The following is a 19,494-nucleotide window of genomic DNA, read 5'->3' as shown; positions in this document are numbered from 1 at the left end:
GTTCAGCCCATATACAAAAGAGCATAAGAGCCTACAGTGACAGTTTTGAAGGTATTTCGTACACTTTGTATTTTGGTGATCAATAATGCAAAATATTACTCTTGGATTGAAAACATCTTTAATAATAACAAACTCCCAGATAGCCCTAAACAACTTTTGATTATTTGCTGACTATTTATGATACTCTAGTTTTATTTAAGACAGCTTTTGACTGTCAGAAGTAGGAGCATTGGCTGTAACAAACTTCAAAGCGTCACGTGCTATTCATACAGCTGTTAAACGTTCCCAAGTTGTTGCAAGATTGCAGTCTTCAGAGGGACCTACTGCTCTGTTTACTGTATTTTACAGGAAAGTTTAATTATGTTTAGATATAATCCATATAGCCGGTTTTCAAGCAAATCCAGCATAAAGTGTTTGAACATCATCTGTCATTATGACATGGTGGTTGCCTACTAGAAAGCAAGTTTGAACGAGTCTTTTTGAAGTGCAAATGCATTACAGCAATGCTGGAGTGGGAAGGACATATCCCAACATGCACCAGCTGCAGCACAGCCTGCCCAATAGGCTACATTTACAGAGACTTCATTCCGTGCTTCAGGTGGAAGTGACTGAGTATGTATTCCTGTCAACAGTGTTGGGGAGTAACTGATTACACGTACATATAATTTTATTGCAAAAAACCTGAAACTGTAATCTGTTATGTTAGCAAAAATATTGAAATTAGATTACACATACTTTTGAAAAACGAGATGATTGCTTATTGGATTATTCTAAAGGACCAATGCAGTCAWAAACGTGATTTCCTGTGTTTTATCTATTTCCACACTATGMGGTTGGAATAATACTGTGAAATTGTGAAAAGTATAATACCCATTTAGTGTAAGAGCTGTTTGAAAGGACCACCTGAAATGTCAGCCTGTTGTTGTGGAATGGAGTGTTGGCCTGCCTGGTGACGTCACCAGGCAAAAAGAAAGAGCGCTCCAAACCTCTCTGCCAATAATTCCTCACTCAGACCACTCCCTGACAGTCCATGAAAAATTCTAATTTGAGAAATTGCTCTTTGCTAAGAAGCTATTTTTGTATTTTTTTTTCACGATTTTAATTGAAAACAATCACAGTAAGGTACTTAATTGTTACCCAGAAATGATTTGATAATGAGATTAAAACGGCTGCATTGGACCTTATAAAAATTCAGCTGTAGGCTGGTACACTCTTTTTGGGTGGGGAGAGATGGTCGAAAGCCATTATAGGAGATAATCATAAATGTCTGACCATTCAGCACCGTCTACGAGTGCGTCAAGAGGGTAGTTCTGTGGAGTTGCGCTTGTTGTAAGGTAGCCTATGACCTTTACGTCAGTAAGTACAATATATTTTCAAAATAATACCTGGTGAGTAAATGAGACTTTGGAGAGTGTATGGAGAATATTATTTCATATCCGTTTTGTAGGTTAGGCTACTAGACTTAATGAAAAATGGTAACATTTAACGTATGATCTGGAGCGTTTTCCTAAGGTYAGTTTGATTATTTACACTCTGCTTATYCATTGAAGAAGGTATTGTAACTGTTTCGGCTTGTTTATTAGCCACCCAGATTAATCAATTATCAAAATACGCCATAGCCTAATTTTGCATGGAGTTATAGAAATCAGTAGGCCTACCTCGTATATATTTTTGATACCTACAATTTTCTTTATTTGTTGGTCTTGTTAACCTAAAAAGTGAATGTAGCCTACATTAGACATGTTTCCATTGACACAAGTTTATTCGACAAAAGCAATGTCGCAAATTTTTTTATTACGACGTCTAATAGAAGCGGCAGATACAGGAGAAACCTTCTAAAGATAGACAACATTTTTATTCGTTCCACAGGGGTGGATATTTGTTTTGTAGAACTTTCTTTATTGCGACAAATGATGGTGGAAACGGTGTTTTTCGAAAAAATGGTGATTGGCGAATCATTTTGAAGGTAGCTACGTTGGGCATGTTATGTCACCGTGTAACTGTAACGTTCCACTTCACATTTAATCTTAAATGCATACTGCTTGCAAAATAAACATTCAACTATACAAATAATGTTAATTTGCAGGACAATGATTGTCCTAACTTTCAATAATGCCTGAATTGCTTCGCCTTACWTTTGTGGTTGGCTGGCAAGTTTAACCATCCAATTGTTTCCGATCTACAGGAGTGCACGTTTCACCATAGCACTGACCGTGGCGATACGTTGGTACATTATAATTATTAGAATATGGCAAACATTACTAAATTCTTGCATTATATCCGTTCGGGCTTTTACGGGCTACCGGAGACATRAAACTGCGCAATTGGCCTAAATGGGTAACGGAAACACTTCAATCACCTCATTATTTTTTCGATACTATAGTTTTTGCTAATATAAGGGCTCTGAAAGTGTTACAATTGTAATCAATCAAGAGCGTTGAAATCCTACCTTGAAAGAACTGTCTCGCCTGTAATGATATCAGAGCTGTACAGAGCACATCAGTCAATCAGCCACTGAAATAGCCGCCTAGCTAACATTTCAATTATTTTCAATCACCATATTTGTCACTTTGGTCCTACATAGGCCTATATGTTCACCTGCAATTTAATTGATGAATGAATTATCTGTATTTTATTGCACCGATAAAAGATAGCTATTGCGACACACGATGGTTAAACGGAAATGTACCATAGCTGGCTGGCAATTGTCGAATATATTTTATATATGCTGCTTTTCTAAATGTCGTCAAAACAAATCACTGGACAAGTTCATGGAAACTTAGCAAATGACTTTTCTTTTTCATTATTATTATTATTTACTTTAGTAGGCCTATATGGATTATCAATCATAGTTGTTCAGCCCATATACAAAAGAGCATAAGAGCCTACAGTGACAGTTTTGAAGGAATTTCGTACACTTTGTATTTTGTTGATCAATAAGGCAAAATATTACTCTTGGATTGAAAACTCATTTTAATAAGAACAAACTCTCGGATAGCCTATAAACGCCTTTTGATTAGTTGCTGACTATGATACTCTAGTTTGATTTAAGGACAGCTTTTGACTGTCAGAAGTAGGAAGCATTGGCTCTAACAAATGTCAAAGCGTCATGTGCTATTCATGCTGTTGGTAAAGCCCCATAGTTGGTGCAAGATTGCAGTCTTCAGAGGGACCTACTGCTCTGTTTACTGTATTTTACAGGAAAGTTTAATTATGTTTAGATATAATCCATATAGCCTGTTTTCAAGCAAATCCAGCATAAAGTGTTTGAACATCATCTGTCATTATGACATGGTGGTTGCCTACTAGAAAGCAAGTTTGAACAACTCTTTTTGAAGTGCAAATGCATTACAGCAATGCTGGAGTGGCAAGGACATATCCCAACATGCACCAGCTGCAGCACAGCCTGCCCAATAGGCTACATTTACAGAGACCTCATTCCTTGCTTCAGGTAGAGGTGACTGAGTATTTATTCCTGTCAACAGGGTTGCTGAGTAACTGATTACACATACATATAATTTAATAGCAAAAATCCTAAAACTAATCAATTAGTTAACCAGCAAAAAGATTGTAATCAGGTGACAGATACTTTTGAAAAAATAGATGATTACTTCTTGGATTACTTTAAAGGATCAGTGCAGTCAAACTCGATTTTTCTGTGTTTTATGCTGCCTAGAAGGCCAGCATCCTGGAGTCGCCTCTTCACTGTTGACGTTTCTGGCTATTTTGAGCCTGTAATCGAATCCACAAATGCTGATGCTCTAGATACTCAACTAGTCTAAAGAAGGCCAGTTATATTGCTTCTTTAATCAGGACAACAGTTTTCAGCTGTGCTAACATAATTGCAAAATGGTTTTCTAATGAGAAATTTGCCTTTTACAATGATAAACTTGGATTAGCTAACACAACGTGCCATTGGAACACAGGAGTGATGGTTGCTGATAATGGGCCTCTGTACGCCTATGTAGATATTCCATAAGAAATCAGCAGTTTCCACCAACAATAGTCATTTACAACATTAACAATGTCTATACTGTATTTCTGATCAATTTTATGTTATTTTAAATGGACAAAAAATTAGCTTTTCTTTCAAAAACAAGGACATTTCTAAGTGATCCCAAACTTTTGAAAGGTTGTGTATACAGTTGAAGTCGGACGTTTACATACATCTTAGCCAAATACATTTAAACTCCCTGTCTTAGGTCAGTTAGGATCACCACTTTATTTTAAGAATGTGAAATGTCAGAATAATAGTGGAGAGAATTATTTATTTCAGCTCTTACTTCTTTCATCACATTCCCAGTGGGTCAGAAGTTTGCATACACTCAATTAGTATTTGGTAGCATTGCCTTTAAATTGTTTAACTTTGGTCAAACGTTTTGGGTAGCCTTCCACAAGCTTCCCACAATAAGTTGGGTGAATTTTAGCCCATTCCTCCTGACAGAGCTGGTGTAACTGAGTCAGGTTTGTAGGCCTCCTTACTCGCACATGCTTTTTCAGTTCTGCCCACAAATTTTCTATAGGCTTGAGGTCAGGGCTTTGTGATGGCCAATACCTTGACTTTGTTGTCCTTAAGCCATTTTGCCACAACTTTGGAAGTATGCTTGGGGTCATTGTCCATTTTGTGAAGGATGGTTTTGTTCTCTTTTAACATAAATATATGCCTTATAGAAAAAGGACATGTTAATCACAAAACATAGCGTGACTGCAGAAAAGTTGTTGTTAATCTAGGGTGTCGACTGTGCAAACCACAAGGTTGAGACAAGATGGAAAAATGCTGAATAACAAGAAAACAGGAACTGAGGAATGTGTAGAAACCAACAAATCAGCTCAATCTTCAAACACCATTCCGGACATTTGAATCCTGAGTGCTGTGTCTGGGCACCACCGATAGGCTAGCAAGTTTAAACCACGCTAAGCCTCTACTGTGACAGGCCAACTCTAAAGTTGGAACTACCACTGTCACAGTATAAAAGAAGATGTCTGTAGAATTTCAGTCAGTTCTCTGCTTTACCCTGCGTGGTACAGTGAACCCGTATATACGAAAATTGCATTTACCATTCTGAGCTTATGTTAAATAAAAATACTTAAAGTATATTCGGTGACTTTGAAACACATTTTATCCTGATACCAGATTTGATTGACGCAACCTTTGACAATTTGGAAGACCCATTTGCGACCAAGCTTTAACTTCCTGAATGATGTCTTGAGATGTTGCTTCAATATATCCACATAATTTTCCTACCTCATGATGCCATCTATTTTGTGAAATGTACCAGTACCTCCTTCAGCAAAGCACCCCCACAACATGATGCTGCCACCCCCGTGCTTCATGGTTGGGATGGTGTTCTTCGGCTTGCAAGCCTCCCCCTTTTTCCTCCAAACTTAACGATGGTCATTATGACCAAACAGTTCTATTTGTGTTTCATCAGACCAGAGGACATTTCTCTAAAAAGTATGATCTTTGTCCCCATGTGCAGCAAATTGTAGTCTGGCTTTTTTATGGTGGTTTTGGAGCAGTGGCTTCTTCTTTGCTGAGCGACCTTTCAGATTATGTAGATATAGGACTCGTTTTACTGTGGATACAGATACTTTTGTACCCGTTTCCTCCAGCATCTTCACAAGGTCCTTTGCTGTTGTTCTGGGATTGAGTTGCACTTTTCGCACCAAAGTACGTTCATCTCTAGGAGACAGAACGTGTCTCCTTCCTGAGCGGAATGACGGCTGTGTGGTTCCATGGTGTTTATACTTGCGTACTATTGTTTGTACAGATGAACGTGGTACCTTCAGGCATTTGGAAAATGCTCCCAAGGATGAACCAGACTTGTGGAGGTCTACACTTTGTTTTGAGATCTTTGCTGATATCTTTTGATTTTCCCATGATGCAAGCAAAGAGGCACTGAGTTTGAAGGTAGGCCTTTACATCCACAGGTACACCTCCAATTGACTCAAATTAGGTCAATTAGCCTATCAGAAGCTTCTAAAGCTATGACATAATTTTCTGGAATTTTCCAACTGTTTAAAGCACAGTCAACTGAGTGTATGTAAACTTCTGACCCACTGGAATTGTGATTCAGTGAATTATAAGTGAAATAATCTGTCTGTAAACAATTGTTGGAAAAATGACTTGTGTCATCATAGACCAGCTTCTGCCCCCAGCTGTGCCCTGGACACTATATGTGAATGATTGCCCCCCATCTATCTTCAGAGCTCGTGCTGTTAGTGACCTAAACTGGGACATTTAACACCCCGGCCATCCTACAATCTAAGCTTGATGCCCTCAATCTCACCACAATTATCAATGAACCTACCAGGTACAACCCCAAATCCGTAAACACGGGCACCTCATAGATATTCATCCCAACCAACCTGCCCTCCAAATACACCTCTGCTGTCTTCAACCAGGATCTCAGCGATCACTGCCTCATTGCCTGCGTCTGTAATGGGTCTGCGGTCAAACGACCACCCCTCATCACAGTCGGAACGCTCCCTAAACACTCAGCGAGCAGGCTTTCTAATCGACCTGGCCCAGGTTTCCTGAAGGATATTGACCTCATTCCGTTAGTAGAGGACCGCCTGGTTATTCTTTTAAAAGTGCTTCCTCACCATCTTAAATAAGCACGCCCCATTCAAAAAAAAATTAGAGCCAGGAAAGATAAAGCGCTTGGTTTCAGGAACCAATATACACAGCAGTTAGGAAGCAAAGGCTAGCTTTTTCAAGCAGAAAACTTTCATCCTGTAGCCACAACTTTAAAAAGTTCTGGGACACTGTAAGTCCATGGAGAATAAGAGCCCTCCTCCCAGCTGCCCACTGCACTGAGGATAGGAAACACTGTCATCACCGATAAATCTGCGATAATGAGATTTCAATAAGCATTTTTCTACGGCTGGCTATGCTTTCCACCTGGCTACCCCTACCTCGGTTCAACAGCCTCGCCATCCCCACAGCAACTTGCCCAAGCCTCCCCCATTTCTCCTTCACCCAAATCCAGACAGCTGATGTTCTGAAAGAGCTGCAAAATCTGGACCCCTACAAATCAGCCGGGCTAGAGAATCTGGAACCTAAAATTATCTGCCGAAATTGTTGCAACCCCTATTACTAGCCTGTTCAACCTCTTTCGTATCGTCTGAGATCCCCAAAGATTGGAAAGCTACCGTAGTCATCCCCCTCTTCAAAGGGGGAGACACTCTAGACCCAAACTGCTACAGACCTATATCATACCCTGCCTTTCTAAGGTCTTCGAAAGCCAAGTTAACAAACAGATCACCGACCATTTAGAATCCAGCCGCACCTTCTCCGCAATGCAATCTGGTTTCTGAGCTGGTCATGGGTGCACCTCAGCCACGCTCAAGGGCCTAAACGATATCATAACCGCCATCGATAAGAGACAATACAGTGCAGCTGTATTCATCGACCTGGCACCATTTTGTATACTTCTGGCCCTTCTTTGGACACTGTTAACTATTCTCGAGACAAGCTTCAATGCCATACATCTCTCCTGTGGCCTCCAACTGCTCTTAAATGCAAGTAAAACTAAATGCATGCACTTCAACCGATCGCTGCCCACACCTGCTCACCCGCCCGTCCAGCATCACTACTCTGGACGGTTTTGACTTAGAATATGTGGACAACTACTACTACCTAGGTGTCTGGTTAGACTGTAAACTCTCCTTACAGCCTCACATTAAGCATCTCCAATCCAAAATTAAATCTAGAATCGGCTTCCTATTTCGCAACAAAGCATCCTTCACTCATGTTGCCAAACATACCCTCGTAAAACTGACGATCCTACCGATCCTTGACTTTGGCGATGTCATTTACAAAATAGCCTCCAACACTCTACTCAGCAAATTGGATGCAGTCTATCCCAGTGCCATCCGTTTTGTCACCAAATCCCCATATACTACCCACCACTGCGACCTGTATGCTCTCGTTGGCTGGCCCTTGCTTCATATTCGTCGTCAACCCCACTGGCTCCAGGTCATCTATAAGTCTTTGCTAGGAGCCCGATATCTCACAGGATGTATAAATCAGAAATGTCCATTTAGAACTCACCACCAAATAGGGTAATAAGAGGACGTCCAGCGGCGGGAAGAGGGAGAAGGTGGAGGTAGATGAAACTTGGCCGAAGTTCTACACATTTTTTCGCCAATGAAACATTCAATCTCAATTTCAATTCAGTTTTCTTTTCCAGAACTATAATCTGTTACGAACAGAGTGAACTAAGTTTTGTGGACTTTTTTTGTTGTTTTCCAAGGAGTACATGGGCAAATTTATTTATTGCACTCGTGCACTTCACAGAGAAGGCGTTCCCTGACGGAAATATGCAAATACATGCTAAAATGTGCCAATAGGATCTCGCTCTCTTGCTTGGCTCTGCACACCTCCTTGCTTGATCTTGCATGACACACTAGCTGCATTTTTGTTTGTTTGAGCTTTGTTCTATTGGTATTTACTTGGATATATCCATAATGATGTTGATGAGGTCTGACAGGCTTATATTAACCCCCTCTGTTACAAAACAAATAGTATCCTTCAATATATATATATTTTACATTTGACCCTTTTTCTCCCCAATTTCGTGGTATTCAATTGTTAGTACTATCTTGTCTCATCGCTACAACTCCCGTACGGGCTCGGGAGAGACGAAGGTCGAAAGCCATGCGTCCTCCGAAACACAACCCAACCAAGCCGCACTGCTTCTTTAAAACAGCGCGCATCCAACCCGGAAGCCAGCCGCACCAATGTGTCGGAGGAAACACCATGCACCTGGCGACCTTGGTTAGTGTGCACTGCGCCCGGCCCGCCACAGGAGTCGCTGGTGCGCGATGAGACAAGGATATCCCTACCGGCCAAACCCTCTCTAACCCGGACGACGCTAGGCCAATTGTGCGTCGCCCCACGGACCTCCCGGTCGCGGCCGGCTGCGACAGAGCCTGGGCGCRAACCCAGAGTCTCTGGTGGCACAGCTAGCGCTGCGATGCAGTGCCCTAGACCACTGTGCCACCCGGGAGGCTATAAAGTAATTTTTGATCAAATAAAAACCTGTTACTTTGTCACTTTTTTTGTGCTTTTACCCATTTTTCGCGATATCCAATTGGTAGTTTCAGTCTTGTCCCATCGCTGCAACTCCCGTACGGACTCAGGAGAGACGAAGGTCGAGAGCCATGCATCCTCCGAAACACGACCCTGCCAAGCCACACTGCTTCTTGACACACTGCTCGCTTAACCCGGAAGCCAGCTGCACCAATGTGTCGGAGGAAACACCGTACATCTGGCGACCGAAGTCTTCTTGCAGGCGCCCGGCCCGCCACAAGGAGTCGCTAGGACAAGGAAATCCGGCCAGCCAAACCTTCCCCTAACCCGGACGACACTGGGCCAATTGTATGCCGCCTCATGGGTCTCACGGTCACGGCTGGCTGTGACACAGCCTGGGATCGAACCCGGGTCTGTAGTGATGCCTCAAGCACTGCGTTGCAGTGACTAAGTACCGCTGCACCACTCGGGAGGCCCACTTTGTCACTTTCACAAGGTTGTAGTAATTAAAGTTTCAGCTATTATGACATTGGCTCAAATTTAGGTTTTGCCTTTAGATTTCGAGAAAATGAACAACAATAATATCAGTCAGTTAACCTGACCTTTATGAATTATGAAACCGTTCTGCTTTAAGTGATTTTTGGACTACATAAATGCGTCAAGATTTACAAACACTTACGTTAGCTGATGATCTCCTAAACCTGTGTTTACCACAGACCTTATTTTGGGCATTTATCCAAACAATTAATTTCCCTATAGGCTTTGGCCAACGAGCCATGGCGGAGTTAGTGCCTACAAAAAGATGCCATTACTATTGCTCTCTATTGAGCCTTCAGACAGTGCCCATCTGCGTCTCCTCCAGTGCGAGCACGAGCTGCAGTATATAGCTTCATGCAGGCTAGCAACAACCGTTGAATTAGCAGCTCTCTATTTTCATCAAGAACAAGAGTGGTAGGCTTTACCAAACAGGTGAAAATGTGACCAGACAAGCAGCAAGTTGACAAAACAATGCATGCAGTCAGCTAGATAGCTAACTTTAGCGTCCACCATCCTCATGTGTTTCTCTCTAGCAGTGAAGTTCTCTCCAGAGTCYGAGTACAAAGCAAAGCATATTGTTGATTTGCCCCATCAATCCTGCTGAGAACTTGATAAATTCAGCTTCCCCTCTGAGAAAAAACCAGACCTACATTATAGGTCATTCTATTCATTTACACATTTTCATTCATATTTGTATAATTGTGACTGTTTATTATTACTGTACTCAAGTTCACTTTAATGTTCTCTTTAATTTACCAACAGATATATGGAGGATGGGAAGACTGCTTCAGCTACTGATATTGGCTTTTCTACTATTGATCTGCATTTATGTTTTATTTGTAAGTTCTGAAATGGAACCCAAGCCAAATGTATAGACAGAGACAGAGCTTCAGATGTTAAGACTGGCATGMCATCCAGRGGATMATTTTAAACATTTATTTTGTTTTAACCATTTTGAAGCTATACATTGTTTACAACAGCATTATTGATACAAGATTATACAGTGCATTCGGAAAGCATTCAGATCCTTTCCCTTTTCCCACATTTTGTTATGTTACAGCCTTATTCTAAAATAGATTAAATTAAAAAAAATCCTCATCAATCTACACACAATGCCTCATAACGTTTTAGAAAATTGATAAAAAATAAAACACAGACATACCCTAAGTATTCAGACCCTTTGCTATGAGACTCGAAATTGAGCTCAGGTGCATTCTGTTTCCGTTGATAATCCTTGAGATGTTTCTACAACTTGATTGAAGTCCACCTGTGGTAAATTCAATTGATTGGACATGATTTAGAAATGCACACACCTGTCTTTATAAGGTCCCACAGTTGACAGTGTATGTCAGAGCAAAAACCAAACCATGAGTTCGAAGGAATTGTACGTAGAGCTCCGAGACAGGATTGTATCGAGGCAAAGATCTGGGGAAGCTCACAAAAACATATCTGCAGCATTGAAGGTCCCCAAGAACACAGTGGCCTCCTTCATTCTTAAATGGAAGAAGTTTGGAACCATCAAGACTCTTCCTAGAGCTGTCAGCCTGGCCAAACTGAGCAATCGGGGGAGAAGAGCCTTGGTCAGGGAGGTGACCAAGAACCGGATGGTCACTCTGACAGAGCTCCAGTTCTGCTCCAGTTCTGCAGCACACCACCATTCAGGCCCTTATGATAAAGTGGCCAGACGGAAGCCACTCAGTAAAAGGCACGACAGCCCGCTTGGAGTTGACCAAAAGGCACCTAAAGACTCTCAGACCATGAGAAACAAGATTCTATGGTCTGATGAAACCAAGATTGAACTCTTTCACCTGAATGCCAAGCATCACGTCTGGAGGAAACTTGGCACTATCCCTACGGTGGCAGGTAGCCTAGTGGTTAGAGTGTTGGGCCAGTAACCGAAAGGTTTCTGGCTTGAATACCCGAGCTGACAAGGTAAAAAATCTGTCATTCTGCCCCTCAACAAGGCAGTTAACCCACTGTTCCCCGGTAGGCCGTCATTGTAAATAAGAATTTGTTCTTAACTGACTTGCCGAGCTAAATAAAGGTTAAATTAAAGCGTGGTGGCAGCATCATGGTGTGGGGATGTTTTTCAGCTGTAGGGACTGGGAGACTAGTCAGGATTGAGGAAAAGATGAACGGAGCAAAGTAAAGAGATCCTTGATGAAAACCTGCTCTAGAGCACTCAGGACCTCCGACTGGGGTGAAGGTTCACCTTCCAACAGGACAATGACCTTAAGCACACAGCTAAGACAACACAGGAGTGGCTTCGGGACAAGTCTCTGAATGTCCTTGACTAGCCCAGCCAGAGCCCGGACTTGAACCTGATCGAACATCTCTGGAGATACATGAAAATACCTGTGCAGCAACGCTCCCCATACAACCTGACAAGAGCTTGAGAGGATCTGCAGAGAAGAATGGGATAAACTCCCCAAATACAGGTGTGCCAAGCTTTTAGCGTCATACCCAAGAAGACTTGAGGCTGTAATCCCTGCCAAAGGTGCTCCAACAAAAGTACTGAGTATAAAGTGTCTGAATACTTATGTAAATGTGATATTTCAGTTTTTAATTTAATACATTTGCCAAAATTTCTAAACCTGTTTTTGCTTTGTCAATATGGGGTATTGTGTGTGTGTGTAGATTGATGAGGGAAAATAACAATTTAATCAATTTTAGAAGAAGGCTGTGACTTCTCAAAATGTGGAAAAGGTCAAGGTGTCTAAATACTTTCCGAATGCACTGTGTTTGGGCTTTTGATGGGGTAAGACAGCTATACTAAGCTCAAGAGGYATTAAGGTACACTTTCTATGTGCCTTTTGGCTTTAGTCAACATAATGTTTAGGTCAATAGTTTGTTTGGTGATAACAGATTGTCTCTTTGTCTCACTGTAGGTATGTCAATTCAACCAGTGCCTACTGAATGTGTCACCATCCAATCATCTCAAATACCACCACACTAGCTTCACACGTCGTCGTAGTGGAATCACCAACAGGACATTTACACCAACCAATGACTCCTTAATAAGTAAAGAGGAATGGGAATCTCTGCTCACAGAGCTACAATGGTCATTACCGCCTGTTGTCCTCTTATCCACAGATGAGGCCACAAACCCCACTAAGTGCTCATTCTCTGTTGTCAACCCCAATTCAAACCACAGAGTTGGAGGGTTTATAGATGTGATTTTGATAGCTAGAGATACTAAAAACAGGATCAAAACCTACGGAGGGGACTTTTTTCAGGCCAAGTTGTTTAACTCAGAACTTAAGGCCAGTACTTATGGAGCTGTAACAGACCACTTTAATGGCACCTACACTGCCCGCTTGGCCCTGCTTTGGTCCGGACCTGCCAAGGTGTCCATCCGGCTAGTGCACTCCAGCGAGGCCGTGCAGGTACTGTGTAGGCAAAGGGAACAGGACCCAGATAAGGTCTACTTCCAAGGCTACTTTGAGGAGGGTGGCAAGCAGGAAACGGTGATGTGCAATGCCCAGAGAAGTCCTAGGCTGGTGGGGAATGACGCACAGTGTTGCTGTGAGTACAGAGAGCCAGTCACTGGGGAGACCTGGTTCTGTCGTCGGCCATTTTCCCTGCCTTGCCATGCTTTGACCTACCACAGCATGGGCGGTTACCAGGCAGTACTCTCCAAGGTGGAGACGACCCTTCTTAAGAGGTAGATACAGTACCTTCAGAAAATATTCATACCCCTTGATTTATTCCAATTTTATTTGTTACAGCCTAAATTCAAAATGGATGAAATGGATTTGTTTTCTGACCCGTCTACACACAATACCCCATAATGACAAAGTGAAAACATGAAATGTAATTTATGTAAGATTCACACCCGTTCTGGGTAAGCTTTCCACACCTGAATTGTGCAACATTTGCCCATTTGTATTATTTTCAAAATTCTTCAAGCTCTGTCAAATTGGTTGTTTTCATTGCTAGATAACCCTTTAAAAGTCTTGCCATAGATTTTCAAGCAGATTTAAGTCAAAACTGTAACTCGGCCACTCAGGAACATTCACTGTCTTCTTGGTAAGCAACTCCAGTATATATTTGGCCTTGATTTTTACGTTATTGACCTGCTGAAAGGTGAATTTCCCAGTGTCTGTTGGAAAGCAGACTGAACCAGGTTTTCCTCTAGGATTATTCTGTTTTGTTAAGGACTCTCCAACAGTTATTTTTACGATATATGTTTTTGACAACTGTTACTTTTACTTCACTACATTCCTGAAGAAAATATTGTGCTTTTTACTCCAGACATTTTCCCTGACACCCAAAAGTTTAAAAAAATGGTCCAATTCATGCACTTCTCAAGAGAACATCCCTGGTCATCCCTATTGCCTCTGATCTGGCGGACTCACTAAACACAAAGGCTTCATTTGTAAATTATATCTCAGTGTTGGAGTGTGCCCCTGGCTATCCGCAAAAAAWTTAAAACTAAGAAAACTGTGCCGTCTGGTTTGCTTAATATAAGTTAATTTAAATGATTTATACTTTACCTTTTGATACTTAAATTAATTTTAGCAATTACATTTACTTTTGATATTTAAGTATATTATAACCAAAATACTTTTAGACTTTTAATCAATTAGTGTTTTACTTGTTGAATTTTACTTTTACTTGAGTCATTTTCTATTAAGGTATCTCTACTTTTACTCAAGTATGACATTTAGGTACTTTTTTCACCACTGCTTCCCAGGGCTTAATGATTACGAGCATACCCATAACATGATGCAGCCACCGCTATGCTTGAAAATATGGAGAGTGGTACTCAGTAATGTTTTGGATTTTACCTATACATAACACTTTGTATTCAGGACAAAAATGTAATTGCTTTGCAGTATTACTTTAGTGCCTTGTTGCAAACAGGATGAATGTTTTGGAATATTTATTAATGTACAGGCTTCCTTATTTTCACTCTGTCAATTAGGTTGGTATTGTGGAGTAACTACAATGTTGTTGATCCATCCTCAGTTTGTCCTATCACAGCCTTTAAACTCTAACTGTTTTAAAGTCACCATTGGCATGAAGGACAACTGTATCTTTGTAGTGACTGGGTGTATTGATACACCATCCAAAGTGTAATTATTAACTTCACCATGGACCATGCATTTTTTTATTACCCATCTACCATTAGGTGCCCTACTTTAAGAGGCATTGGAAAACCTCCCTGGTCTTTGTGGTTGAATCTGTGTTTGAAATTCACTGTGTGRGGTACAGAGATGCGGTAGTCATTCAAAAATCATGTTAAACACTATTATTGCATACAGAGTGAGTCCATGMAACTTATTATGTCACTTGTTAAGTGGATCTTTGCTCCTGAACTTATTAAGACTTGCCAAAACAAAGGGGCTGAATACTTCATTAATTTGAAAAACATGATTCCACTTTGATATTATGGGGAATTGTGTGTAGGCCAGTGACGACAAAATCTGAATTTTAAACCATTATAAATTCAAGCTGTTCAACAAAATATGGAAAGGTCAAAGGGTGTGAATTCTTTCTAAAGGCAATGTATGTGCAAATTTCTACAACTCACAGGGTTTATATGCAATTATACGCAGTACAATCCATATAATATTTATGTTAACCATAAACTGAGCTGGTAGAATAGTCGGTCTACACGTAGAGGGCAAAATATAGCCTTCACTCCAAGCTTAGTTTTGTGCAATGCACATCCAGGACCAAAAACAATTAGCTGGCCTTAGGTGTCGTATTGGATAACATGGAACATGGAACTCAAGCCATGATACCACAGGAAATTTAGGACAGAGTTGAGACCATGCAGAGTTGAGGCATATGCAGACCATAAAGCTAAAGAGAATAAACACAAAAATATATATTTGCAGTGGGGTTATTGAGGTGAAAATTCTGTGGTGGGTTCTTCACTGTCAGTCCTCAAAGATGAAGTTGAATTGAATCAAATGTATTATTTCAGATGATTTATTGCCCATAAGGGCAGGGTGCAGCTAGTTTGGCTTAATCCTCTAAATTAGAACAGTATGACAAAACTACAGAAGTTTATGATAAACCCAAACAAAATCCCCCCCCAAATGACAAAAAAAGTATGTCTTGCATGATGAAGAATAACTAAACTATGTATACAAAGAAAACATTGGTTTTTCATTTAGAAGATACGGGGGATTKTTTTTAATGGCGTGACAGACAAAACACTTGTTGTTTATTCAAGATAGGATTATCAGCTGATGTGCTGCAGTAAGGTTTGCTGGGCTGTGAGGGTCCCTAGGGCAAGGCCAAACAGAAAGAGGTAACAGTAGGAGAATGTCCTGTTAGAATTGAATTATGTTTTTTAATTTTAGAGGCCTTCTTTTGGTTTTAAGGAGTGGTCCCACTGTGGAAGGGAGCACAGTGGGAACGATACAGTATACAGTACTAGTGTGTATTGCTTTGTGGGTCATTCTCAATTGAGCTGTGCACTACAATACATAGTAGGTCTATATTTATTATTATTAATAATAATAATACATTAAACTTCTATAGTTATTTTAATAAAGAACAAATGTAGATAATTTCAATTCATTCTTTAGTGAGATTGAATGTAGCCAGTAGGGTACTACATTGTACACTACCGTTCAAACGTTTGGGGTCGCCTAGAAATGTCTATGTTTTCCATGAAAACATACATGAAATGAGTTGCAAAATGAATAGGAAATATAGTGAAGACATTGACAAGGTTATAAATAATGATTTAAAAAAAAAATGAAATAATTGTGTCCTTCAAACTTTGCTTTTTTCAAAGAATCCTCCATTTGAAGCAAGTACAGCCTTGGAGACCATTGGCATTCTAGTTGTCAATTAGTTGAGGTAATCTGCAGAGATTTCACCCCACGCTTCCTGAAGCAACTCCCACAAGTTGGAGTGGCTTTATGCGCACTTCTTACCTACCATACGGTCAAGCTGCTCCCACAACAGCACAATAGGATTGAGATCCGGGGGACTGTGCTGGCCACTCCATTATAGACAGAATACCAGCTGACTCCTTCTTCCCTAAATAGTTATTGCGTAGTTTGGAGCTTTGATTTGGGTCAATGTTCTGTTGTAGGAGGAAATTGTCTCCAATTAAGTGCCTACCACAGGGTATGGTATGGCATTGCAAAATGGAGTGATAGCCTTCCTTCTTCAAGATCCCTTTTACCCTGTACAAATCTCCCACTTTACCGCCACCAAAGCACCCCCAGGCCATCACATTGACTCCACCATGCTTGACAGATGGCGTCAAGCCCTCCTCCAGCATCTTTTCATTTGTTCTGCGTCTCACGGATGTTCTTCTTTGTGATCCGAAAACCTTTGCAAATCTGCCTAGAAGGCCAGCATCCCGGAGTCGCCTCTTCACTGTTGACAGTGAGACTGGTGTTTTGCGGGTACCATTTAATGAAGCTGCCAGGTGAGGACTTATGAGGCGTCTGATTCTCAAACTAGACACTCTAATGTACTTGTCCTCTTGCTCAGTTGCGCACCGGGGCCTCCCACTCCTCTTTCTATTCTGGTTAGAGCCAGTTAGTGCTGTTCTGTGAAGGGAGTAGTTCACAGCTTTGTACGAGATCTTCAGCTTCTTGGCAATTTCTCGCATGGAATAGCCTTCATTTCTCAGAACAAGAATAGACTGATGAGTTTCAGAAGAAAGTTCTTTGTTTCTGGCCATTTAGAGCCTGTAATCAAACACACAAATGCTGATGCTCCAGATACTCAACTACTCTAAAGAAGGCAATTTTTTTTACTTATTTAATCAGCACAACAGTTTTCAGCTGTGCTAACATAATTGCAAAAGGGTTTTCTAATGATCAATTAGCCTTTTAAAATGATTAACATGGATTAGCTAACACAACGTGCTATTGGAACACAGGAGTGATGGTTGCTGATAATGGGCCTCTGTACACCTACAGTATGTAGATATTCCATAAAAAAATCTGCTGTTTCCAGCTACAATAGTCATTTACAACATAACAATGTCTACACTGTATTTCTGATCAATTTGATGTTATTTTAATGGACAAACAATGTGCTTTTCTTTCAAAAACAAGGACATTTCTAAGTGACCCCTAACTTTTGAACGGTAGTGTATTACTGTATGTGGACTGATATGAGGTGAATGGAATGTAGGTGCCAAGGCCCTTTGCTTAAAAACCTCTTAAGCATCAGACCCTTTTTTCCCAATTTTCGCCTAAAATGACATACCCAAATATAACTGCCTTGTAGCTCAGGACCTGAAGCAAGGATATGCATATTCTTGACACCATTTGAAAGGAAACATTTTGAAATTTGTGGAAATGTGAAATTAATGTAAGAGAATATAACACATTAGATTCGGTAAAAGATAATACAAAGAAAAGACCATGCTCGTTTTGTATTTTTATTTTTTACCATCTTTGAAATGCAAGAGAAAAGCCAAAATGTATTATTTCAGATGTGCCTAATTGGTTAATTAATAACTTTTAAAGTTCCTAACTTCACTCTCCTCAAACAATAGCATGGTATTATTTCACTGTAATAGCTACTGTAAATTGGACAGTGTAGTTAGATTAACAAGAATTTAAGCTTTCTGCCAATATCAGATATGTCTATGCAACACAGTCTCACATTCAATTCGCGCATATATGTACAAAATGTATTTCAGCAGATTTCGTGCGTTTTTGTGCATTTTTGGGCTGGTTTGGGCTGGTTAAATTGATTCTGTAAAAGCATCCCCGATCAGGATATGTATTTTCTATAGCTTCCTGTGCCAACCGGAAGTGCCTAAAATGGGGTCATAGGTGCTGTTTCGAAGGTTTAAAAAGTCAGATCTTTCCAAAACTTTAAATGTGTGAATCGGTCAACCTCATGAACTGTAAATCAGTAATTTTGCTAAACAGATGTCAAAGAAAAGCTCTCTCTCACACACCACCACAACAAACACACACACACACACACACACACACACACACACACCACACACACACACACACACAGCAAGGATGGAGTGAAAAAGTATGGTGCTTAAAGACACACAGAGCCTTAAATGCTTTAGGGGGATCCAGACTTCTATACCCGCTCGTGGGAGCGCTATACGCTCTGGGAGCACTATACTACCGCCCCAAATCAAAAAAATATTCTGTTTTTTCTTCTCGAGTCAATGGCCTGAGTGATCTATGGAGGTTTTCAAAAAATATTATATAATATAAGTCCAAACTTTTCATGCACTGGTATTTTTTTGGGGTTACCAGGCGTCATTTTTCAAAACGGTTGAAATTGCTTTTGGGGGCATCCAGAGTGTCACATGACCGGATGAGGTAACTATTCTTGTTCTTCTTGTAACTTTCCGGTAGGCTAGAAGCTTTCCGGTGTTTTGCTGCTCGACACAGGTCGACGCAGGTATTGCACTTGATTTATCGTTATCGTAACCGTAGGTGCAGCCAAGTGGAAATACGAAAGCTTTCTAGCTATTTCGCACTGACGGTAATTTGAACACAAGAACGTTTCTAGTGAAAAGGTGCTTACACTCAGAGCCATGTATTTACACTCAGCCACCCTAGCCTTATTACGGGTTAACGTTTTGGTAATTTTGTTGGCCAACAAAATGTAAGACTACAATGACTGCATACGTTTCCCCAAATGTTATACGAAAAAAAATTGTTTTGTTATTGATGGACAATGGCAAGGCTGCCATTGTATTTTCAGTTACATTCTGTTCAATAAAAATGGTTTACACGTTTATTTTTTAAGAAATACATGGAACTACAACCGAATAAAACACCATTAACCATCATGCATTGCTTACATTCATTCTATACTGAAAAGTCTGTTCAGAAAAATCGAAAACAGTACATATAGGCATAAAACCACAATGTTTTAATAGGGATTAATATAAGACAATATATATATAACCTCTTATGGTTAAATGGTTAAAAAAAGACAAATATCATATA

At 40.5% G+C, this 19,494-nt stretch overlaps 1 protein-coding gene across 3 annotated transcripts in view; it reads left to right on the top strand.

Annotated features, from left to right (window-relative positions):
- The first annotated feature begins 1,003 nt into the window (after positions 1-1,003).
- LOC111965917 (NXPE family member 3) overlaps positions 1,004-19,494 on the top strand; it is a 26,444-nt gene continuing 7,953 nt past the window's right edge. Inside the window, exons 1-3 of one of the 3 annotated variants that reach the window (XM_070444265.1) lie at positions 1,004-1,117; positions 10,337-10,413; positions 12,463-13,238. In XM_070444265.1, the coding sequence (XP_070300366.1) occupies positions 10,348-10,413; positions 12,463-13,238 (842 nt within the window). In that variant the 5' untranslated portion in view covers positions 1,004-1,117; positions 10,337-10,347. The other 2 variants (XM_023990341.2, XM_023990340.2) reach the window with 2 other exon arrangements.

This window comes from Salvelinus sp. IW2-2015, linkage group LG6.2 (genome assembly GCF_002910315.2).
Source record: "Salvelinus sp. IW2-2015 linkage group LG6.2, ASM291031v2, whole genome shotgun sequence".
NCBI lineage: Eukaryota > Metazoa > Chordata > Actinopteri > Salmoniformes > Salmonidae > Salvelinus > Salvelinus sp. IW2-2015.
The sequence above is the reverse complement of the archived record's forward strand: the minus strand, read 5'-3'. Positions and strand labels throughout refer to the sequence as shown.